The sequence below is a fragment of the Saccostrea echinata genome, unplaced genomic scaffold (genome assembly GCF_033153115.1).
Source record: "Saccostrea echinata isolate AGI-Se365-2 ecotype Australia unplaced genomic scaffold, CSIRO_AGI_Sech_v1 ptg000049l, whole genome shotgun sequence".
NCBI lineage: Eukaryota > Metazoa > Mollusca > Bivalvia > Ostreida > Ostreidae > Saccostrea > Saccostrea echinata.
Window position 1 is genome coordinate 2441866 of NW_026889798.1, and position 26658 is coordinate 2468523.

Below are 26658 nucleotides of genomic sequence, written 5' to 3' on the forward strand. Positions count from 1 at the left end.
AGGTATACGAACCTTAGCTGTCCGTCAGATTATGGATAACGAGAGTACCTGATTTCAGATATGTAGAGAGATAATTACATGAGGTAAAATATACAATAGCTAGATAGATTTGATGTTTTATTTGAAAAAAAAATATTTTATGAGATAATCTGAAAAAAAAACCTAGTTTCGTTTTTAAGTTTGAATGTACAGATCGTGGATTATTGACTTCAAGGAAAAAATGATGAATAATACGGATACATGTATACTCGAAATAAAATTAATATTCTTTTCATAATGGTATTTCCATTCTTCAAATATTTTTAAATAGTTCGTTGCTTTCATAAAAGGTTTCAAAGAAGTATCTGTTCACAAAGTTCGTGTTCCATCGGCATCGATGTATATAGTATACAGTTAAAGTATATCATTGAGGGAGTTAGCAAGATTCAAGTTCCTTAAGACCAGGACTATTTCCCGAGGCGAACTGGAATCTTGCTAACCCCCGCAATGATATACTTTTAACTGTTTTATTATACGATACAAACGTAAAATTTAGAGGATTCAGATAGCGTGATTCCAAAGCAGGGATTAGCTCACTGAACTAACACATGGGGATTAGTCCATTCACGTATCATACCAATGTAAAAGTAAAATCTAGAGGATTACGGATACCAGGAATTAGCTTTCGAAGCAGGGATTACATGTAGCTCACTTGACTAATGTACGGGGATTAGTCCTTTCATAACGATTTCTAGGGAATAAGTCACATCTAACGATCTAATGTTATATAGGGAAAAAAATCAGTAGAGTCGTAATAATCATATTTAACGATCTAATGTTATACAGGGGAAAAAATCAGTAGAAGTGTAACATGTGTAATAATACAAAATTATTCAAATTGCTAAATACAGAATCTTGGTAACGTGCCTTGAATTACATTATAATCTTAGAAAAGTGACGACTTTTATATCGTTTTTAAAAGCATTTTTCTATCCATTCTTGTTCCTGGACTGTTTTATGATTACAATCATGGAATTATTGACATTATAAAAGGCAAAAAACATAAACTTAGAAAAGAGAGTTTATTTAAACGGTGCAACCAACCTTTAGAGAAATAATTGTTATCATTATGACATGTTTGATATTGGAGTTTTTTTTTAATCCTGTTCATTTGTTTTATAAAGACATTAAGGTGGTAATTAAAACAAACAAAAACAAGATGTGTTTGTGAAACACTGATGCCCCCGTATGGCAACTTATAGCAAAGGTTAAACTTTCTCAAATGCAAATCAAATAGTTGGTACCCAAAGTAAGGTCTTGTGTCGAGGAAATATGAGAACCCTAGCAGCAATCATTGAATAGATATGGAAAAGGTTAAAGTTTTTTCCAAGTAAGTCAAACATCCAGGACAATGTCAAATGGTCAAAATTAATGGTTAAGGAAAGGCCTTCTCACAAGAAATATACTGGTGAAATATGAAAGCGCTACCATCAACCGTTCACAAGTTATGGCAAAGGTTAAAGTTTTTCAAAAGTAGGTCAAACTCCAAGGTCAAGGTCAAGGGGTCAAAGTTGTTGGTATCCAAAGAAAGGTCTTGTCACAAGGATGTGAAGTATGAAAGCCCTAGCTGCAACGGTTCAAAATTATGGCCAAGGTCAAAGTTTTTCAAAAGTTGGTCACTCTCCAAGGTCAAGGTCAAAGGGTCAAAGTTGTTGGTACCCAAAGAAAGGTCTTGTCACAAGGATAAAATATGTGAAGTATGAAAGCCCTAGCTGCAACGGTTCAAAAGTTATGGCCAAGGTCAAAGTTTTTCAAAAGTAGGACAATCTCCAAGGTCAAGGTCAAAGGGTCAAAGTTGTTGGTATCCAAAGAAAGGTCTTGTCACAAGGATAAAATATTTGAAGTATGAAAACCCTAGCACCAATTGTTCAAAAGTTATGGCCAAGGTTAAAGTTGGGGAAAATTTAGCAAAACTGGGTCAAACTCCAAGGTCAAGGTCAAAAGGTCAAATATGGTGGTACCCAAAGAAAGCCATAGCTCCAACCAATCAAAAGTTATGGACAATGTTAAAGTTTTTGCGGACAAACAGAAAGACGAGCGGACACGGCAAAATTATATACCCCCGAATCTTCGATACGGGGGCATAAAAAACCCATTTCAGCTGGGTCATAAATGATGGAAATTTTAATTACATAATTATTAACAACCCATCCTCCCCCAATGTATTTTTTTTATTGTTCTATTATAGTATAAACTACAATTCTATCTTATAAATTAGTTTTATTTCGAGTTAAATATTATATGATAACCAAAGTTCTTTGTTCTTCCTTTCATTTGATGAATGCACTTTTCATTTCCTGTATGTGATACATATTTTCTGTACAGCAATGGCTGGTATAGTCGACTCTTGTCCCCAGAACCTGACAGATACACTGCTAGCATCTGCAAGGCTGCGCTGTGGGAAAGACAAGTATGGTAATGATCAGTATTTATGTATCCCTAACTCAGAGAAGACGGGTCTGGTAGAATTATGTCACAATGGAATTACGGGGATATTGGAAAGAGGTAAGTGATCATTTTTTTGATTATTAATACATGTACAAAAAATTAAGTACAAAGGTTTTCAAAAAATTTCGTGGAAACATGCCACAGATTTCTTTTTGTTGACGTATACCATACCTAATAGGTATATGGTTATATATTTTTTATAAGAAAAATATTTAAGGTCAAGTGACTGTGCAATATGTACATCAAGGACCATTAAAACTGACAAAATGCTGTTGTCCATGATTGTTTGGACAACCCTCGTATATCCTAACATTTTTTAATGTTACATAGAAAAGAATTTTTCGAAAATTTCCATGTTATGAGCTTGAGTTTTTAACGAGTTATCAAGAGGGCAATGAAAGGAGCCCTTTTCTGCATATAAATTATTTTTACGTACACGTACACGTACTACAGCAAAAGCTAAATTCTTTAGAAAAAGATTGTGATGATTGGGGTATGAAAGTAAATTCTAATAAAACGAAAATTATTATATTTAACAAAGCTGGGAGAACAATCAAACATAAATTTCACTACAAAAATTTCAATACTGAATGTGTATCTAGTTATAAATACCTAGGCATCTATTTCACAGCCTCGGGGACTTTCTCTATGGCAAAAAATGAGTTATACAAAAAGGGACTTAAAGCTTTTTTCAAGTTACGAAAAGACTTTCTTAGCTTAAATCCTGGGATATCCACTAGCCTCAATGTCTTTGACCACACAATTAAGCCTATATTACTTTACGGCTCAGAAATATGGGGAATATTTAATGTTAATAATTCAAAAATAAAGCAATCTAATCAAATATTGATGCAACTATGCTATAAAAACTTTACAGGAGAAAATTTACACATCAAGTTCTGTAAAACTATACTAGGTCTGAATAGGAAAAGTACGAACCATGCCTCTCTTTCAGAATTAGGTAGATATCCTTTACATTATGATATTATCAACATGTTACTTAAATATTGCTACAGATTAGAAAATTTAAATTCAGATTTCCCTTTACTAAAAGATGCATTTATATGTAGTAAGGAACTTCATTTCGCCCAAAAAACAACTTGGTACTCCTCAATAGAAAAATTACTAAAAATTCTTGATATTCCAAACATAATGTCCTATACTAAGAGTAATTTTATGAATTCATTAAAACAATCCATGAATAAAAAATACTCACTTGATTGGCAACACTCAAATGAAACACTAAAAGAGGGCAAACTTGTCACTTATTTATTTCTGAAGAACAATTTTAGATTGGAAAAATATCTAATTTTATTAAAACCTGAATACAGAAAACCAATATGTAGATTACGTGTATCAGCGCACAGACTTTTCATAGAATTAGGCAGATATAATAACACACCCAGATCAGAAAGAATATGTAAAAATTGTACGCTAAATCAAATTGAAGATGAAGAACATTTCCTTGTTCACTGTAGCAAATTTACAAAGGAAAGAGAAGACCTATTTAACCTGATCTCATCTAAAGTAAAACATTTTACAGATTTGCCTGATAAACAAAAATTATTCTGGATTCTAAATTGCGAAGAACTAGATATACTAAACTCTCTTGGAAGATTTTTTACAAAAAACATTACCATAAATTTTAGGAATGTAACTTTTTTTATTATTAATTATGTAAAAGTATGATACTTTCAAGTATATGGTTTAGTAATGTATGCATATATATATGATGTACTGTATATATACCTATAAAACAAGTCTTATGTTCATATAAAATATTTTGGGTATTCCCCTACTTGTATGTCTTTTTCTATCAATCAAGCAATTCTTTCCCTCTTATGTATATGTATATTGTATTTCGTGTGTATGATCATAATCATTATATACATTTTAACAATGTACTTTCTTTTTGCCCCATGAGGGCCCTTAATTGGTCAATAAACGAACTGAATTGAATTGAATTGAATCGTACACGTACACAAAAAATATGTAAATGTAACCACATCGACCATAATATATATAATATATATTTCTCAAAATTACACATCGCAAATTTATATTAGTTTAATTAATAAATGCATACCATGACATAATTAAGTTATCAACATTATGTTTTAGGTTATTGTTTGGAAACCACTGGCGATCAGCTGTCTAGAAGTAACTGCTCAGATTTTCTAATGGGCTGTCCAGAAACAGAAATCCACATCAACGAAATGTACAAACGTAAGCACAACTTCATATTTGGTGTTTAATTTCATTGACATCCTTAAACTTAAAAAAATATTTTCCTAAATAAAATTAAATATTAAGTATTATTATCCTTTAATTTAGATCCAGCCTGTCTAAGAATAAGTACAGACCATCATTGCTATCTTGCTGATCCATCCTGTGGAAATACGTAAGTGATGAATATTTATAGTTAAATGAGCAAGTAGTCTTAGTCTTGTATCTATATTTACAGATATATTTTCCTTTAATGTATAGCACATGGAATACAACTACCAAAGACACAGCAGAGACATTGGTGACCCAGGGATTGTCTACAGACCATGAGATGTATAATGTTACGGCAACTAATATTCAAACAACCACTTTACCAGGGGATAACTCTGCAGTAATTGGGACAATCGTGGGAAGTCTTGTTGCTGTGTTGGTCACTCTTCTTCTAATTCTGACTATAGGTAGAGTTTTACGAAGAAGAAAACAGAAGCAGAAAAAGTGGGGAGAAGATGATGTTTCAGGTGTGCGTCTCATTTCCTTTTCAGATTTTCTGCTGTTAATGTAATCAAAAGATTTATGTTTATAAATAAAGATAGGGAAGAAATAAAGTAAAATAAAAATTAAAAAAATAACTTTTTATCAAAAATAACTTTAATACATTACATCACTAATAAATATAGTTTTGTATTTTTCCATTCTTACTCAATTCATCTTTTAATGAATAATTATTATATTATGAATTTCCTTTTTAGATGACGAACTTGAAATGATGTTGAAAGCAGAGGAAGTAAGACAAGGTAAATATATTCAAGAAAATAGTGGCACATATTTTTTAAATGATTAAGCAGTCACCGCAATTATTGACAAAGTAAAATAGTTTTCCCCTGGCAGCATATAAGCCTGAAAAATGACGTCAATATACAAGGACGATACAAAAGAAGTCCTCTTGTAAACAATAAAGTTATTGATCCTGAATGTAAAAATATACTGCTACCAACCGGATAGGATAAAAAGAAGTATAAAGTTTAATATCAATCTGTATATTGATGCAAATTTATGAACGCAATTTACTGCCTTATATTCTTCCAGTCATCTATAGGAATGCCCCCCCTTTTTTTTGCAGAAATTCCTCTTGGAAGATTGGCTCTCTCTCTCTCTCTCCTTTCTCTCTCTCTCTATAACAAAACTGCCCCGGATAATTTGCCATACACATGTTGCAAACGTATCCCCGAAGAAGGATTACTGTATTGTAAAATTCCTCCTCTCTAAAGCACTTCGCCCCCTCCTTAATGGTTGTGATATTTTAGATGCACCCAATTATAGGAGTATTCAGCTCGTTATTTTTCCGTTTTATAAAAAGTGTTTGAAACAATTCAATTCAACTGAGATATTTCTTACAGCCATAAGGCACTGAACTTTGACTAATTCGAGTGTTGTTAAAACGCAGAACGGAAAACAGAACGGAATGCTAAACGGAAAAATATGATACCAGGTTTAATCACGTGACAAATATATAAATAATTCTAGTCTACGAAAAGATATATTTCATCTAAATTGTTCATATTTCATCCTTGATTATAAAATGCAGGTTGATTTACCGGTAGTCATGATTATTCTCTTATAAAGATCGCTGAAGAAAGACAAAGCATATAGGGTATGGAACACGGAACAGAAAATATAATGCCGTACATATAACGTGTCGTGTTTGTCAAATACGCCTGAGTGAAATAACTTTATTCAAGACCACTCTGATTGATATGAATGACCAGATTCGATATTTATAGTAAGTAACGCTATCTTTTCTCAAGAATTTGTGATCTCCCCTTCAATTTCATTTTTTATATCGTTCTGTGCAATCAGCTTATGATGTTTTTCAATTTGGCTATATACGATACGGTATTTTTATTATAATATTTAGGCCAAATTATTATTACTTTATTGATATTTTTATTATAATGTATATGACCTTGTACCATAGGACTGGCGGTAAATTTAGATTTTGCTTTCATGTTGCTGTGGTGTATTTGCCAGAAGAATCACAGTTTTTTTTAAGTCACGCCCACCTTTTGGCATCTAGCCATACTGTGTCAAGACCTTGACTAATGAATGAATGATGTCAATTTCAAGACCAAGGCAATGGCTGATGAATGAATTAAGTCAACATTTTAAATTTCAAAAATACTAACATTATTTGTACCATAGGACTGGCGGTAAATTTAGATTTTGCTTTCATGTTGCTGTGGTGTATTTGCCAGAAGAATCACAGTTTTTTTTAAGTCACGCCCACCTTTTGGCATCAAGCCATACTGTGTCAAGACCTTGACTAATGAATGAATGATGTCAATTTCAAGACCAAGGCAATGGCTGATGAATGAATTAAGTCAACATTTTAAATTTCAAAAATACTAACATTATTTAGCTTGTCGGTGTCCGCTTCATAAATTTCTGTATGTTTTCTCCGCGTATCCTTAATCAGTAAATGATACGTCCCATCTCGAATTCTCGTCATTTTCTTTCCCGTCTCCAAATACATATAGCAATTTCACATCAGAAGTCCCCGCATTTTTTTTTACTTCCAATACCATTTCAAGCTTTCATTAAAATGTCACAAATCATTTCATTTTTTTTCTGTTCGCCGATTGCCATAAAGAAAAAGTTCAATGCCGATGTTTCCCATATCCATCCCCCCTTAAAAAAAAACGATCTAGAAAGATAACTTTTCTTTCAGAGTTGACGGCTTGAACATAAAAGCCTGCAATCGCTACCCCTATACCTGTACCTGACAAAAATCATGTTTTCTGCGTCTTCAACATTTCAAAGGTACAATATCTTCACACGTACCAATTCCGATTTTTTTATCAACAACTTGTACATGTAGTAGCAGTGCCGCAGTAAAGTATGATCCTTGCAGATGGAGACAGCTATTTATACAGACTCCGGACCGTGTCTTGACACCTCGTAGTAGGCGGTGCTATTTATCAACTCGCTTTTCTCTCATTGGTCCTCTGGTACAAGTAACTTACACAATAGATATTAATTGGTTAGCTGTAAATACACTCACAGTTTTTATTCACTCGGGGCTCCGCCCCTCGTGAATGAAAAACTGTGAGTGTATTTACAGCTAACCAATTAATATCTATAGTGTAACTATAACTTAGCTTGTCGATGTCCGCTTCATAAATGGTTTTGTATGTTTTCTCCGCGTATCCTTAATCAGTAAATGATACGTCCTATCTCGAATATTCTCGTCATTTTCTTTCCCGTCTCCAAATACATATAGCAATTTCACATCAGAAGTCCCCGCATTTTTTTTTACTTCCAAAACCATTTCAAACTTTCATTAAAATGTCACAAATCATTTCATTTTTTTCTGTACGCCGATTGCCATAAAGAAAAAGTTCAATGCCGATGTTTCCTATATCCATCCCCCCTTTTTTCAAAAAAAAAAAAACGATCTAGAAAGATAACTTTTCTTTCAGAGTTGACGGCTTGAACATAAACGCCTACAATCGCTACCCCTATACCTGTACCTGACAAAAATCATGTTTTCTGCGTCTTCAACATTTCAAAGGTACATGTACAATATCTTCACACGTACCATGCAATTCCGATTTTTTTTTATCAACAACTTGTAGTAGCAGTGCCGCAGTAAAGTATGATCCTTGCAGATGGAGACAGCTATTTATACAGACTCCGGACCGTGTCTTGACACCTCGTAGTAGGCGGTGCTATTTATCAACTCGCTTTTCTCTCATTGGTCCTCTGGTACAAGTAACTTACACAATAGATATTAATTGGTTAGCTGTAAATACACTCACAGTTTTTATTCACTCGGGGCTCCGCCCCTCGTGAATGAAAAACTGTGAGTGTATTTACAGCTAACCAATTAATATCTATAGTGTAACTATAACAAATTGTAAAAGTGAAAAACAGCCTCAAACGAGGTTGCACAGAATGTTATAAAGATAGAATTGATGAGGAAATCCATATTTTTGAGCAGATATATACACTTTGATTATATTTTGGTAATTGTGAAGGTGATGTTATCGCAGAGAATACATTATCCACGCTTCAGGTAACCGTGAATTGCAGCAACAGCCCCACCCCTTTTAAAGGTGCATAGACACAGATTTGAAGTTTATATTTTCTCAAATTTTCTGTATAATATCACAACTTATATATTGCTATAGCATTTCACACGAAAATAAATTTAAAAACTTATTTAATCTGGAAATTATTGAAACTACGAATTTCGGGAGGCGTTTGATTAACACATCCTTGCGCTTTCACAATCTTTAACTTTATCCTTAATACTTAAGAAAAGTAGCAATGTTGTTGTGTATTAATGAATAATATTACATCTATAATCCAGAAAATTCAGAGTAAAAATGTGCGAAAGCAAAACCCACTCACTTAAGTATTGTCAGCCCGTGCTCAGTGTTGTGTAGTTGTGTACAGAGTTTAACAAATTGAATACACTCGTGAAACGTAAACTGTTTTTGTAAACAGGGCACGAGCTCTGTTGTTGTTAATGTTTATGTTCCACCGGGTGTGCTCAATTGTTAAACTCTGCACACACCACTGAGCACGGACTGACAATACTGGTGAGAGGATTTTGCTTTCTACATTTCTACTCTGAAATTTCTGCATTATAGTTTTAATATTTTTCATTAATAAACAACAAAATTGCTACTTTTCTAAAGTAATAAGGATAAAGTTAAAATTTGTGAAAGTGCAAGGTTGTGTCTATCAAACGCGTTCAGAAATTAGAAGTTTCAATAACTTCCAGATAAAATAAGATTTTTATCAAATTTTCGTATGAAATGCTATAGCAACATATAAGTCATGAAATTATGCAGAAAATTTGAGTAAATATTAACTTCAAATCTGTGTCTAAATAAGTAAATAGGAAGAGTCATACATATGAAGCTTAAGAAGTGAATGAAATTAAAGTTTTCATTATCCCCCTCCCCCCCCCCCAATAGTTTTTTTTTTTTTACAAAAGGAAAGGGGTCAAATAAATTTCTTGTTGGATTTTTTTGGACGAGGGTGGAACCCCCCCCCCCCCTTTCCCTCGGAAAAAAAATCCTTGATCTGCGCCTGCCATCCAACATGTCTGTTTTTTAAAAAGCAGAATCTTTTCAGGATATGTTGTCTACTTATTTAGGGGGATAGTGCACAAATATGGTATTTATGAAAGGATATGGTTATATTTGTAACATTACTCACTAAAGCCCTGTCTTTGATTATGGTCTACTACATAGGTACCCTAACAAAAATTTACTAACAATAGTTAACTATAGTTTAGTATAGTTAACTATAGTAAGTACAGGTACTTTGATTTATTATGAAACTAAACTCTAGAACTTTTTGAAAATTTAGAGCCTTTATATTTATAAAGTACATACCTATGACTTAAATGTTTGAAATAATAATTATGTGAATATACAAGGTTAAAGTAATCATGTTTATTCAAGAAAATAAGTGATTAAAAATGAGTCGCGAATTGGAACTGTCGTGTGACATGCAAAATTGTTTTCGTATATTTATGTTACATATAAACTTGTTACATGTAGTAGTCGGAAAATAGCTCTTCAGAGCTAATGTTTCTTGTTGTCTTACTCGTCTTTAAATAAATATTATATTATGTTATGTCTTTTTGATATCTATTTCATTTATTCCGATTTTTTTTTCTCTTGTAGATTCACCCTTCGTGGGCAATTACAACGTGTGGAAGACAAAGATATCAGGTGAGCATTTATCTAAAAAAAGAAAAAAAAATACATTTGTGAAGGTTAACAATGACTATCAAGGCCATCTTTAAAAAAACTGTTTGTTAGCCCTTTCCGACTGGCTAAAAGTGGCCCGACTCGAAACTTTTTTTTAAACCTCCAGGAAACTTTTTTTAAAATTCATTCTGGAATTTTCTTATCCTGTCAAGAACTATTTAAAGTTTTATAAGTACCCTCAATTTTAATAGATTTTGAAAATTCTGCATTGATGTTGAAATTTTTCTGGGAATTTTTTTTCTTCCAACCTACATGTACCCGCCGACCCGTTTATTATTATTTTTTTAATCTGCTTTCGGAGAGGACAAACAAACATTATTTTAAAGAATGCATATTACATATATGTACATGCAATGCTTTAGCAGTATCTCGAATTCATGGCGTTATTCAAAAACATATACACATGTATACGTCACAGGATATTTTTCGGATAGGGTCAAGGTCTTTTTATTGATTTAAGAATCCAGGAAATACTCCCTTCCATGATGTCATATAAACGACATCTCTATCTATTTTTTAATTAAGCTTTACGTAGGAAAAACATTTTTGTTCCTCTGTAAGCTAAATGCAGGGAATATTGATTTGGACCTGTCCGTTTATCCGTCCATTTGTATGTCTTTCTGTAACTGTTTAGTTTCCGGATTATATTTCCAAAAAAAAATCTTTCGGCTTTTGCATCAAAAATTATGTTACAACATTTGACTAAAATAAAGGACAAGATAGGCTAAGACCCCTTTTTGGCTCCTGGTTTGCAGTGTCTTTTTAGAATGATGCAACAGTTTATTAATAAAAATCTGTTGTCAGCCCTGCCACAAAATGAATTTTGGTTCTAAGTTATGGGATACACAGAGGTCACAGGAAGGTCAGAAAATATGTCAATTTCCGAATTTTCTAATTTTATGCAATTTTTCATCGATTTTACAACACATTTTGTTTCAGATAAAACATGGAGCACAAGATTGCCTATCTATGAAGTATAAATATTTCATGCACTAGTATCAGATGCTTTTTGTGTATAAAAATCTCAGATAGGCAAGCGTGCGCTCTATGTTTACCGAAGTGCAAAGTATTTCAAATTTGACGAAATTCCATCAGAATTGAGGAAATTCGGAAAAATGTCCAACTTCTCAACTTCTGCCCCCTTGTGGCCTCTGTGTAAGCTTTGAATCAAAATTAGTGCTGGTTTTAAAACAAGCATAATTTCAATTTCTTAACTACAAACTATCTCAGTTTTAACTGTTCTGATTTTTACATCAAAAAAGGGGCCAGATTCCGCCATTACCATACCTTGTCCTTTATTTATTTATTTTTTTTTTTTAAGATCAAAGGAAAAAAAGGACAGAAACCCATCTACGTTGTATTGCATAACGTGATTTCCAGATCATTACTATAGATCTTTTTCACATTTCAGCGAAACTTAAAGTGAGGACTTGATCACTCTAAATTGAGAGAGATACCTATTGATTTTGAGACTAATGATGAAAGGTCAAGGTCACAAGTTTTAGAAAAACCCCATTGATTTTGAGGCCAGAAGATGAGAGATCAAGGTCAAAAATTCAAATATACATGTAGTATGAAATGGTTTCCAAATTCACTTAGATACTGTCTATAAATAAACAAGTCCACTATTTATTTCGAGGATAAAGAGTAATATTCAAAGTCTTAAATTTATACAGAATATTGTAAAAAATGGTTTCCGGGTATTTTCTTCCTTCATTATCAGACATAAATTCCAAGATTAAGCACTTTGCGTGCATAAGAAATATTTCAGAAATACTCTTTTCGAATATGCACACCATTATCTATATGAAAATATATCCAGGCACGTATCATCGTTTTAAAAAGAATTAACAAGAATTAAGATAAATAAAAATGCATTGACTCTGAAATATTAAAATATCTTATTCAAAAAAATATCTATATTTTAATTCAACCCGTTTTCCTTCCACATTTCGCATTATTTACTTTTAAACCATTCACAAAAGTAAATATATATATATATATATATATATATATATATATATATATATATATATATATATATATATATATATATATATATATATAAAATCCTGATTTATAGAAGTCTAAACAGTCCAAAGTATTTTGCTTGTCCGTACATGTAGCTTTATTTATATGTATATTTTTTTCAAAACACTTTCAGATTTAATCTGTTCTGTATAATAGTAGTTCACCTTTCCAGTGATTTTTTTGGGTCAAAATGCCATCGATATTCGGCTGTTTCCCCTCACAAAAATTAGCTATTTTTTCCCCAATTATTAGTATATTTTCCCCAATTTCAGTCATACGGAAATTATGTTTTAATTTTGAACAAAAGTCGCTAAATTCATGGCCGTAGGAACCGGGGGGGGGGCACGGGGGGGGGGCTGTGCCCCCCCAATAATTTTGCCGATATATAGATTACTATAGTAAACATAGATACTATATGCTTGTGCCCCCTCAATAAAAACGTCTGATGAGGTTTTTTTTTTTGCTTGTCAGGAAATTTTTGTTTGGTAGGGCCCCCTCAACTGTCAACTGAAAAATGTATAGCTGTGCCCCCCCCCCCCCCCCCCCCCCACTGAAATTGCTTCCTACGGGCCTGAAATTTGCTGACAGAGTAAATACGTTTTTATTCTTCAATTTTATTTTCCAAATCCATGCATATGCAGCCGATTTTTTAAATGAATGTGTAAATCAATGCAGATATCCATATAAGCAGATAAATAGTTTATAATATCCTAAATGAATTAGTAAATAGTTTCCAGGTACAAGTTATATTGCATGTTGACATAATGAATTTGGTATGACTGCCATTATTACATAGAGGGTCAGGCTAGTATCAGGAAATGAACAACACATAGGTTTCAGTAAAATCAGGGAAAACAAACAAACAGTAAAGACTGTAAACTTGATTATAAATATAAGACAGTTTACTAAATAATGAGTCTAAATGCTGTTTTTTTAATGAAATTAGACAAAGCAATTCCAAGAAAATAGAAGCTTTAAGGTGTGACTAATATAAGCCATGTTCACATTCAATAAAATATTGATGTTCATTTTTTTTTTTAAATGATTATTTTATGAATTTAAATCAAATTCAAAGTTAAAATTAAACAAAAACTGTTGTTGTTACTTTGATTAAATGATTTTTCCGAATTTGAGGAAATGTCGCTAATTTTTTCCAATCCAAAAGGAGGGGGTGGTTGTTTAAAAAACAAACAAAATCACTGCTTTCCGATCAGCAGATTGAAAATTTTTAAGGCGATTCCGTGTTAATTGTAAAAGCACTGCTTTCATACTAAGTAAAGAACACTAGGCGGTTTATAAGTAAACATGAAAAACCCCCGAAGTATTCACATTATGATAGTTATTTCAATGAAAAAAAAAAAAATCAGGGTCTTTAAACTATATTATGTATCATTTCCCATTGACAGGGTTACTCCTAATGTATTCGTTCTTTTTTTAGATCAGTTCTCCACACTGACTGATGAAGAGGTGTCCGTGTTATTTTGTTTTCTGTGTTCTGACTCCGGTCCTCCTGACTTCACTGATACAGAGTGGCTGGACTTGCTTAATGAGATACGACAGGAAGTGTACGGTAAAGAGAATCCTGTAACAAGTGAGGAAGCACAGCAGACTCTGGACAGACTGAAGTCACGTGATTATCTTTGGGAAGATCAGGACAAGATAACGGAGGACACAAAGGATGAGACAATGTATAGGATAGCATCAATAAAGTATTTAATACCATTCTATTACAGTAGTTATGACACAGCCAGTGTGTACCTGAGATCAGAGATGTACAACAGAAAACCTAAAGAGAAGTGTGTCTGTAGTGATGGTTACAGTGATTACTTACTGATACTCCGTCTACAGATGAACATACTGACTCACGTCACCATGGAGGACACGTATATATATGATGAGATATACCAGATATGTAAGTCAGTGCAAAGAAATGTAGTTATTTTCAGACTCCAGAGAATGCTTAAAATGATTGATTGACTGAATATTAATATATTTATAAATAAGATAGGGTAAGCATTAATCTAATTTCATGATATAATGTCTTTGATATTGATGACTATTTTATTTACTTCATGAGGCTTGTACACAGCGACTCATGCTACAAACTGTAGATAGATGTACATGTTAAACGATTGTGAATTAATTAAAAAATAAAAGGAGAAGACAATGAACAGTGATCGATCTCTAGGAAATCTAGTAACTATACAAATATGTAAACATATGTAAACAGTGCATAAATCAGGGACGGTGATTAGATATAAATTTATGTATATCTATACGTTTTAATTTTATTTTTGTTGAAATAACAAATTTAACACTGTGACAGTCTTTGTCTTCTTCTACAGTGAATGTTTCAAACCAAATACTGAAGGAGAGTGAAGATAAAAGAGAAGAATTTCTAATGGATCTAAGAAGAGTAGGGGAGGCTGTACATTACAGAGGAAGATCACAGGACAGTGTAGATCACGTGACATGGCTCTGGAGATACAGAAACTGGGCGAGACCTGACATCGTGAGATCCTGTATAGGCCTCCATCCACACAATGATATCTACATCATTGACAACAAAGCTTACAGAAAACCAAGTAAGAAAATTAATATAATTGAAATGTTTTATTCATTTTCCTTTAGGTTTTTTTTTTACAGTATTCACGGGAAGTAGTGGAGACACATAAGTTTTAGCCGTACGACTTCGATAAATAAAAACAAAAAAGTGCACTCTAAACATGAAACTAAACCTTATTCTGCAAAATACTGACCAACTTTATTTAAGGTGTCTGACATCGATAATTAAACAAAGTGTACACTAAACAGGGAACCTTACGTTATTTTGCTCAGTGTAGACTATATCCCTAGATGTATCGATCATGCTACCTTGGTCACAATAACGTTTCATGAGAATGAACAGCTCTAAAAGCTTAAATATGGTCACTGAGCCCCCCCCCCCTCCCCAAAATATCCACCATTCTAAGTAAGTTTTTCATGAATATGGAATTCCTCCTTAACATTTTACTCCCCCAGCTGTGACGTAGCATCATTTTTGTAAGTGGGGGATGGGCAGCCAGAGAAAAAAAAATCAACTAACCTGAAAAAAAGGGGGGAGGGAAAGAATTTGTCCAATCTGAAACCCTGTCCAAACTCGAAAATCCTTAATTCTGGGGGGGGGGATAATGAGGGGAGGGGGGGGGGGTAGGTGAACTTCTTTCAGTCCCAATCTTTTTCATATATTGCTACATTATCTTTATTTGTCTATATTGAAAAAAGTGGGGGGACCAGCCTTTCAAAGTACATTTTCCTTAGAAAAAGTTATGTGTGGAAAAAAGTGGGGGGGGGGGGGGCAGGCCTCCCCTTGCCCCCCTGATACTACCTGCCTGTAGTTCTACTTTAAAATAGATAATGAGTTCCTGTCTATAGTTGCAATGCTTTTATGTTTAAGTGCACATGCACTTAATATAACTTACCAGATAAAATTTGGGACGGTTGATTGCAATTACATGCGGTGTAGCAGCCGCTAATAATAAAACGCCGCTTATAATGTTAGAAATATCATTAAGCATTGCAATGCAACGCTTAATGTCATAAATTATTGCATTAATAGTTGTCATTCTCAATTCTATCATTAAGCGCCGATAAAGCGTTAGCGGTTGAGAATGCCAACTATTAATGCAATAATTTATGGCATTAAGCGTTGCAATTTTAAGCGTTGCAGTTGCAAAGCTTAATGATATATCTATCATTAAGCGGCGTTTTATCATTAACGGTTGCTACAACGCGGGGATCCATTTTTTCTCCTAAAAGGGGGGGGGGGGGGTGTTATGGATGAGCGATTATTTTCGTAAACCGGAATGTGATTATGAAATACGTATCGTGATACAGAAATTAAAATACCAGTATTTAGTATGTAAATATCAATTTCGGAAATAATTAATTTTCTTGTTAAAGTTTTTGAAAACAATTACTAAAATAAAAAAAAATGTTTAAAAGTAGGACAACGACATCCCAGCATTCAAACATGCTTTATAACATGAAGCTTTGTCTTCACAAAATATTTGTTAGAAACACTATCCAAATTCATTAAAACTAGCCAATTCAGAGAATCTGTGTCCCCGGCTTAAGGAAAAAAGAAGAGCATGCGCAGATCCGGGGGGGGGGGGGGGGGGGGGCAGACACTCCAAGAAGGGCGGGCGGAGTCATAGGGAGATATGGTATAAAATTTTATTGCATAAACTCAAAAGCTTCTTGAGATATTGCACGGAAATGAAAGTCTTACACACACTCACAGAATGTATGAATTAACGACCTTGACCTTTGACCTTTTGACCTCAAAATAAATAGGGGTCTTCTTTAGGCCATAGGAAATTTTGGTATAAAATTTCAAAAGCTCAAAGGTTTCTCTAGAAATCGTGTTAACATGAAAGTGTAAAAAAAAAAACAGACAGAATTTATGAATTTATGACCTTGACCTTTTGACCTCAAAATCAATAGGGGTCTTCCTTCGGCCATAGGGAGTTGTGTACAATTTCATAAAAGGGCTCAAAAGCTTCGCGAGATATATCGCGCGGAAACAAAAGTGTTACAGAAAGACGGATGGGACAGACGGATGGACAGACAGACCGAAATTAATATCCCCCATTTTTAGTGAAAGTATGGGACAAAAAAGTATAAATGAAATATCAGCCTAAGGTAATTTTTCCACATTTCTTTAAGAACAAATCTTGTAAATATAAGCTACAAAAATTCCCATACTCTACAGTGGCTTATATTCCTTTCTGTTCATGTGTAGGCTAATGTGGAGCCGAAAAACTTCACCAGGCGCAAAGTGCCAGAACGAGAAGGGTTATCTTAAGGGGGGTGGTCACCCACCAAGAAAAAAAAAATCAGGAAAAAGAACAAAATGGCGTGATATTATATAATGAAAATGAAAGCAAATCAAGTTGTCTTTCCTTGGTTAAAATCTCGAGGTGGCATGTCAGATTCGTTTTCCGGCAAATTGCGTCTGTCTGCGTTAACCTCTGAAAATGAAAGTGAAAGTAGGGGAATTCCAGACTTCTCACTGGTGTTATAATACATAAAATAATTCTGCTGATCTTATTGATGAATTACATCTTTTTTGCAAGGGAACATACTCCTTATCATTAAGTATGAGGCTCAGTTTAATACATTATCACATTTTTTTTTATTCAGTTCTGCAAATTAAGGAACTTGTAATTTTTTCTGCACTACTTTCTTCCCCTATCGATTCTAAAAATAATTAGAGGTATGTACCCAAATATGAAAGAGTATTTTCTGGATTTTACAATATTTTACATCATAAGTCATACTACAGTCTATGTAGTGACACTATGCCAAATTTCAGGAAAATTCAATCATTAATAAAGATTTTACAGCATGCACAGTTCTATATGCAAAATCCTTTAAAAATGCTTTCATCTAGCCACAACTGCACCCACATTTAAGTCATCGGTTAGCCTATTAATGTACTTATACCATTTTTATTCTCTTTCATGACTTTAAATACATCAAGCAAAATTACAATCAAGCACTCATATGGGTCCATTTCTCTTATTTCAAAAAATCAATGCATTTTTGCACAAATTTGATCATCCCTCACCCTTGAATTCATTGTTTCTCCATGATAGACAAAAAAATTAAGTTTACAAATACCCCGAAAGTAGTAAAAATAGAAAGTACTGATTATTTCCTGTCCATTGATGTATCATTCAAGAAAATTGGTGTAGGAATAAAAACGTTATAAGCCTATATATTCTTGTGTACATTCATCTGTTTCAAAGGAATTTTTACGCCAATGCAAGTTCAGTCATCTATGACGTCATAATGACATCATAATAATGGATTGCTTATTACACATGTAGTGTTACTTTTCCCGTACTTTTAATCAAAGATGAAATTAGAACTAAAATATTCATTATAACTATAAAATAATAAAAATACTTGCATGAGCAGATCAAATAAATAGTCTACAGAAAATGTTTTGTTTCCATGGTAACCATTTTGTAATTTGTAGAAAAATGAAAGAGAACTTTGAAAATTTTGAATTTCCTTACAAGTCGCTCGTTTTGACTGACAAATATTAAAGAAATTTTAACTCTAGTATTTTTTAATCTTAATATTTTATCATACACAACACTATGAATGTAAAATATTGTTTTGAAATTCTTTTCAAATTATATTAGCTGTAAAATATATAGCATACATGTACAGATTAGTTTGATGGTTCACTTTCATAGCTCAAATATTCATTTAAAATCTACATTTTCTAAGCTTTAACACCACCTCCCTCCCCTCCAACCCCCCCCCCCCCACACACACACACACAAAGAAGCTTTAGAAAATTCAACTTACATATTGAAAGTACTGCCATCATTTTACATGTGAAGACTCAAGTTGTGTTCAAATGAGTTTGTTTTTACTGACTGATAGCTTTAAACACCACCTGCATGAACCTGGAAGTTGTCCTGTATCACCATCAACCTAAAAAAAATCAATTTAAAAAATGGTGCAATAATTTATCAGCATCAAAAGCACCTAAAACATTCACAGACAGACATCAAACACACACAATCCTACCACATTCCTTTTATGCCCATAATTTGATATCAATTGAAAATTATGAATTTGCACTGATTAGTCTCAACATTGTTAAATTACATGTAAATTAATAATACAGGTAAAAAGCATGTTTACTGACAATAATTATACATTAGACAAATACATGTAATGCTGTTAATACATGTTAAATATAAAAAATGTTAGTGTGCATGTTCACGCACACACTGCTTAACTTCCACAGAACTGTAATCTGACCAACTTCTTTGAAAGAATGCACATGTATACTATGTCCTCATTCATGTAATTCTATTCCATGAAAATAAAAGTTTTCATTTACAAATATTGTAATAAGGCATGGAAACCTTTTTTTTCATTACCTCTTTCATAAAATGACAAGTGCATATCACCTACATACTGCAAGACTCAGCACTAGGTAGCACTAAGCAGTTTCGATAACTTAGGACAAACAGCACCAAATGTTTTCCCATAGACTTCCATACAAAGTTGAGCCCCTGTCACTGATTCATATATTCAATTTTGGGTATATGACTTTCTTGCCGTGAAAGTTCGAGATCTTGCAAAACAAAACATGCCAGAAAAAATATACCGTGCCGTTGCACTTTTACTTTCAAATTCCATTTTTTTACAACTAGGTGCGTTCAGCACCAAATGAAAATCTCTAACCAAAGTGCACCCCTCCCTTCAAATTTTTACCTGTAACTCCTATATATCTCAAAGAAGCCTAAGTCTTGATATGAGATTTTTATCACCTTTATTTCACTTGTCAAATACATAACAAGTCTTTTCTCTTAATGACCAATCATGTGCCGTGTAGCATTTTCTTCTCCGCACAACTTTGGGTGTCCAAAATGTCTGCACCCATGTATAAGGTTATGTAGGTGTTTTCCCTATAGAGATATACAAAACACTTGTAAAAAGTGGTCAATTTAGTACATTTAGAACACATATCCATTGGTTATCTCACCTCATGAATATTGGGACTGACAGTCCTAGCTGAGGTACACCACTGGCTGTTACATTTCACACCCCAGTCAATCAGACCTATACCTGTGAAATAGAAAAAACGTCTATAAATTGAAGCATTTTTCCACTTTTCTTCCAAAATTTTGAAATAAAATGATTAATCTAGCATATGTTTTGCTTGTTTTTCTTATTATCTCTCATAGTCTCTTAAGATAGATCATGTTAATCATTAAGGGTATCAGGTACCCGGTATAAATGAAAAATGAAAAAAATCAGCAGGTTTTTGTAAGAAAATGCTCAGTTATGGAAAGAGGAAAAGCTAATGTAGGTTAAATAATCAATGAAAAGAAAGAGAATTATGTTTGATTTAAAAGAACATTAGATTTTAAAAAAATTATATCAGGAATGGGTTGCTGGCATCAAAGAATCAAATACACCCTCACTGAAAAATTTTGTAATTCTGAAGGGGGTGACCTACATTTTAGCCATTGTTATAGGAAATTTCATGTAATAAATATTAAATATGTATATTCTCATGGAAGGCAAATATATTTATTTGCATATCATTTCTAATTATTTACATAATTATTAAATTGATTAAATGCCAAGGGCAGATAAATCATGTTGTCTGTCTGAATACAGGATTCAATTGTAAGCAAAATACTTAAATAACTGCTGTTCTGAGGAAGTTTATATTCTAACAATCTTTGAAAAGTTCTAAATAACTTAAATATTAAGAGATTAACTCTTAATGAATGCAAAGTGTTCATCCTGGGAGTGTCCATATGTTGTTCATTGTAAGAGGGGAGGGTTCATTAAACTTCTCCTTCTTGATGATGCATAGCTGAAATACATTTTATTTTATTAAAACATACTGATACATGCATGTAGTAATTTATATTATAATTAATTATTATTTACACCATCTTTTGAATTTTTTTTTATAAGCATTTGTTATGTAATAGCTTAAAAATAATAATGTTTTAATAGAATTTACTCAGATAATAATAATAAAAAAAAAATGCTCAAGAAATTTAAAAAAATTACTGCAGATAAGAATTAGTCTTGTTATTCAAATTTACTACATTAAAATTCTTTTCCTTCATTTTTTTGTATCATTAGAGCACAAATATACCCCCCCCCCTTTTCTACAGCATATCAAGATGGGATCTGACAAGGGGGAGGGATATTTAGAAACACATTTCACCATTTTTTTCACCTATAATTTTGCATATTTCTTCCATTTTCAATGTATTTTCTTTTGCAATATATTGTACAGTAATTTTAATAAAATATCCTACCAGTAACCTCTCAGTTACACCAAAAGCACAACTTTTATTTCAAACCAGCACTAATGAGATGACTGAAATCTGCTTTGCAGCTGGATTAGGCCCCTTATGTCAAAAGAAAGTAAACTATTTAGTAAACAAAACAGTCAAATATTGTTAAGAATTATTCCATTAACTCTGATTAATACAAATTTGAAAGATGTTTAGTCAATCTATACCAATGTCTACACTCATAAAACACATGGATTTAAATGTATTTCTCAAGCTGCGAGGGGGATATTCATCTATTTTGTGTATTAATGATGCCAATAAATATCAATATTGTATTATTTACAACATTCCCAGTAAATTTCAGCATAAATATTCATTAAAAATATTTACATGTACATTCATTGCAAATGTGAGAGCTAGGGGCAAAATTTTGGCATTTTTGCACCATGTGGAGTCCCCATTTGGGGCCTCAGTTTACCCAAACCCTCTGATTTCTATACAGATAGTAAATATTAACCAAAGTGTAATCCCAATGCTTAAAATATAGGAATTGATTGATTTTCTGGCTGTAATCAATGTTTACCAATGCAATACATACCTACTCTATAGGACAAACACCACCAAATGTTTTCCCATAGACTTCCATACAAAGTTGAGCCCCTGTCACTGATTCATATATTCAATTTTGGGTATATGACTTTCTTGCCGTGAAAATTCGAGATCTTGCAAAACAAAACATGCCAGAAAAAATATACCGTGCCGTTGCACTTTTACTTTCAAATTCCATTTTTTTACAACTAGGTGCGTTCAGCACCAAATGAAAATCTCTAACCAAAGTGCACCCCTCCCTTCAAATTTTTACCTGTAACTCCTATATATCTCAAAGAAGCCTAAGTCTTGATATGAGATTTTTATCACCTTTATTTCACTTGTCAAATACATAACAAGTCTTTTCTCTTAATGACCAATCATGTGCCGTGTAGCATTTTCTTCTCCCCGCACAACTTTGGGTGTCCAAAATGTCTGCACCCATGTATAAGGTTATGTAGGTGTTTTCCCTATAGAGATATACAAAACACTTGTAAAAAGTGGTCAATTTAGTACATTTAGAACACATATCCATTGGTTATCTCACCTCATGAATATTGGGACTGACAGTCCTAGCTGAGGTACACCACTGGCTGTTACATTTCACACCCCAGTCAATCAGACCTATACCTGTGAAATAGAAAAAACGTCTATAAATTGAAGCATTTTTCCACTTTTCTTCCAAAATTTTGAAATAAAATGATTAATCTAGCATATGTTTTGCTTGTTTTTCTTATTATCTCTCATAGTCTCTTAAGATAGATCATGTTAATCATTAAGGGTATCAGGTACCCGGTATAAATGAAAAATGAAAAAAATCAGCAGGTTTTTGTAAGAAAATGCTCAGTTATGGAAAGAGGAAAAGCTAATGTAGGTTAAATAATCAATGAAAAGAAAGAGAATTATGTTTGATTTAAAAGAACATTAGATTTTAAAAAAATTATATCAGGAATGGGTTGCTGGCATCAAAGAATCAAATACACCCTCACTGAAAAATTTTGTAATTCTGAAGGGGGTGACCTACATTTTAGCCATTGTTATAGGAAATTTCATGTAATAAATATTAAATATGTATATTCTCATGGAAGGCAAATATATTTATTTGCATATCATTTCTAATTATTTACATAATTATTAAATTGATTAAATGCCAAGGGCAGATAAATCATGTTGTCTGTCTGAATACAGGATTCAATTGTAAGCAAAATACTTAAATAACTGCAGTTCTGAGGAAGTTTATATTCTAACAATCTTTGAAAAGTTCTAAATAACTTAAATATTAAGAGATTAACTAGATTTGCTAAGAAAACCATACCTGGGAATCTTAATGAATGCAAAGTGTTCATCCTGGGAGTGTCCATATGTTGTTCATTGTAAGAGGGGAGGGTTCATTAAACTTCTCCTTCTTGATGATGCATAGCTGAAATACATTTTATTTTATTAAAACATACTGATACATGCATGTAGTAATTTATATTATAATTAATTATTATTTACACCATCTTTTGAATTTTTTTTATAAGCATTTGTTATGTAATAGCTTAAAAATAATAATGTTTTAATAGAATTTACTCAGATAATAATAATAAAAAAAAAATGCTCAAGAAATTTAAAAAAATTACTGCAGATAAGAATTAGTCTTGTTATTCAAATTTACTACATTAAAATTCTTTTCCTTCATTTTTTAGTATCATTAGAGCACAAATATACCCCCCCCCCCTTTTCTACAGCATATCAAGATGGGATCTGACAAGGGGGAGGGATATTTAGAAACACATTTCACCATTTTTTTCACCTATAATTTTGCATATTTCTTCCATTTTCAATGTATTTTCTTTTGCAATATATTGTACAGTAATTTTAATAAAATATCCTACCAGTAACCTCTCAGTTACACCAAAAGCACAACTTTTATTTCAAACCAGCACTAATGAGATGACTGAAATCTGCTTTGCAGCTGGATTAGGCCCCTTATGTCAAAAGAAAGTAAACTATTTAGTAAACAAAACAGTCAAATATTGTTAAGAATTATTCCATTAACTCTGATTAATACAAATTTGAAAGATGTTTAGTCAATCTATACCAATGTCTACACTCATAAAACACATGGATTTAAATGTATTTCTCAAGCTGCGAGGGGGATATTCATCTATTTTGTGTATTAATGATGCCAATAAATATCAATATTGTATTATTTACAACATTCCCAGTAAATTTCAGCATAAATATTCATTAAAAATATTTACATGTACATTCATTGCAAATGTGAGAGCTAGGGGCAAAATTTTGGCATTTTTGCACCATGTGGAGTCCCCATTTGGGGCCTCAGTTTACCCAAACCCTCTGATTTCTATACAGATAGTAAATATTAACCAAAGTGTAATCCCAATGCCTAAAATATAGGAATTGATTGATTTTCTGGCTGTAATCAATGATTACCTATGCAATACATACCTACTCTATAGGACAAACACCACCAAATGTTTTCCCATAGACTTCCATACAAAGTTGAGCCCCTGTCACTGATTCATATATTCAATTTTGGGTATATGACTTTCTTGCCGTGAAAGTTCGAGATCTTGCAAAACAAAACATGCCAGAAAAAATATACCGTGCCGTTGCACTTTTACTTTCAAATTCCATTTTTTTACAACTAGGTGCGTTCAGCACCAAATGAAAATCTCTAACCAAAGTGCACCCCTCCCTTCAAACTTTTACCTGTAACTCCTATATATCTCAAAGAAGCCTAAGTCTTGATATGAGATTTTTATCACCTTTATTTCACTTGTCAAATACATAACAAGTCTTTTCTCTTAATGACCAATCATGTGCCGTGTAGCATTTTCTTCTCCCCGCACAACTTTGGGTGTCCAAAATGTCTGCACCCATGTATAAGGTTATGTAGGTGTTTTTCCCTTACTGCCACTCTACTTTCACTTTGACCTTGAACTTTACTGAATACCGATTCCGTCCTCATTTGTGAATTTTTGTGTATTGAAAATAAACAATAGTGGTGGATGTACTTCTAAAATAAGTCTTCTTTTTCTAAATATCTATTAATGGCTCTGAATTCATAAATTGTATAAAATCGATACATTTAATTTACATGCTACATGTACATGTGTACACAATGGAAGATATGAGCATAAGCTGTCTGTTCCTAAGGGGGGGGGGGGCGCTATTAACAAATCAATTTGTTTCAAAATATGTATAAACAAATTACTGGTGTTATAATACATAAAATAATTCTGCTGATCTTATTGATAAATTACATCTGCCAAGCTTTTTTGCAAGGGAACATACTCCTTATCATTAAGTATGAGGCTCAGTTTAATACGTATGTACATTATCACATTTTTTTTTATTCAGTTCTGCAAATTAAGGAACTATATATTTTCGTCCGTCGTCTTGTTTTAACATTTGAATATTTTCAGCTTCTTCTCTGGAATCACTGAGAACCAATATGTATTACTATTACGTACAACTGTGCCTCGGTTGACAATGGTTTTCCTGCGAATCCCGATGAATATTTTCAATGTTACCCTCAACTACATGCAATATGTATTAGTTGAATTTGACTCATTAGCCTCAAATCCTTGCAGTTCCTATAATAATTTATTATACCTCTGTAAATTTTTATGCCCGCTTCGAAGAAGGGAGTGCGTATTGATTTGCTGCTGTCTGTCGGTCCAAAAACAGATTCCGTTCATTTTCTTCGCAGAGGTTGCACATACTGTAATGAAATTTTGTATACAGATTTATCATAAGAATATCTAGGTCAAGTTCTGTTTTGGGTATCATGAGCAATTTTGGACAGAGTTATGCCCCTTGGACTTAGAAAAATTCCAATTATTTGGGGAAGGGGAACATAAGTGTTTCACAAACATCTTTTGTTTCTATATAATAATATGACAAATAAACCTACTAACCCCACCGTGGAAAAGTTTTTGTGCTATATGCCCATGGTGAAGTAGTCATCAAACTATTCACCGGCAGCATTCCGTTTCCCTCGCTTTTCATCTCAGAACTCATTTGCTTTTATCCGGATCGTGACGTCCCACGTCAAGTAAAGTCGGCTTCGGTATAATAAAACACCTACTTACTGACTATTGGGACACTATCATGTTTATCGGCGGCGCCTTGGGAAATAATTGCTGGCTTTGGAAATGATAAAGGTGCTACTGTCCTTATAGCCAGTAAATAGGTGTATAAGGCCAAAAAAAAATAATAACCCTGTTTTCTGCTACCCGACAGACCCTATTTTTTTTGCGCCCGACCCTAAAGTTTTTGTTTGAGTTTTGGAAGAGAAAAAGTCGGGAATTCCCGGAATTTCATCGTTCTGTCACTGTAGTCGGTTTCCGTGTTAACACAAAACAAGCATTTCATGAAATTCTCTGTTTTAGATATGGACTTTCATAAAATACCACTCGAGTTATGCATCAAAAGACATGAATATAATTTTAAAAGACAATATTGACCTGTGACATGTTTAATTAGATCTTGTATTAGTTCATATCCCAAAAATGCAGTCGGAAAAAAATTAAAAAAAAAATTCCTACCTACCTACCCTAATTTTTTCAGGCTCGTAGCAGGAAACAAGACTATTATTTTCTTTGGCCTAATATACACTCAAGATTAAAAATGAATAGAATTTCTAGTAACTTTTAGTTAAAGCTGTATAAAGTGAGCACTCTCCAAATGACAAT

General features: G+C 32.9%; 2 protein-coding genes and 1 long non-coding RNA gene across 4 annotated transcripts in view; 2 read left to right on the forward strand and 1 right to left on the reverse strand.

Moving 5' to 3' along the window:
- The first annotated feature begins 2366 nt into the window (after positions 1-2366).
- LOC133203259 (uncharacterized) lies at positions 2367-6124 on the forward strand. The gene is made up of 6 exons (XM_061339076.1): positions 2367-2544; positions 4609-4713; positions 4822-4888; positions 4975-5231; positions 5463-5507; positions 6111-6124. The coding sequence occupies exons 1-6, from the start codon at positions 2367-2369 to the stop codon at positions 6122-6124; spliced, it is 666 nt and encodes a 221-aa protein (XP_061195060.1).
- A 4285-nt stretch (positions 6125-10409) lies between these two features.
- Positions 10410-26658, forward strand: part of LOC133203270 (uncharacterized) — a 40623-nt gene continuing 24374 nt past the window's right edge. The window contains exons 1-3 of the mRNA XM_061339086.1: positions 10410-10460; positions 13969-14442; positions 14876-15115. Coding sequence (XP_061195070.1) covers positions 14217-14442; positions 14876-15115 — 466 coding nt within the window. The 5' untranslated portion in view covers positions 10410-10460; positions 13969-14216. The remainder of the gene's footprint in view (positions 10461-13968; positions 14443-14875; positions 15116-26658) is intronic.
- On the reverse strand, positions 19858-24792 carry LOC133203287 (uncharacterized). Of its 2 annotated transcripts, XR_009723374.1 has the most exons (5): positions 24407-24792; positions 22500-22582; positions 21963-22422; positions 20086-20168; positions 19858-20008 (listed from the first exon to the last, which is right to left on the reverse strand). It is a non-coding gene; the product is annotated as an uncharacterized LOC133203287 (long non-coding RNA). The 2 variants fall into 2 exon arrangements; XR_009723373.1 differs by lacking the exon at positions 24407-24792 and having other exon boundaries at positions 22500-22730.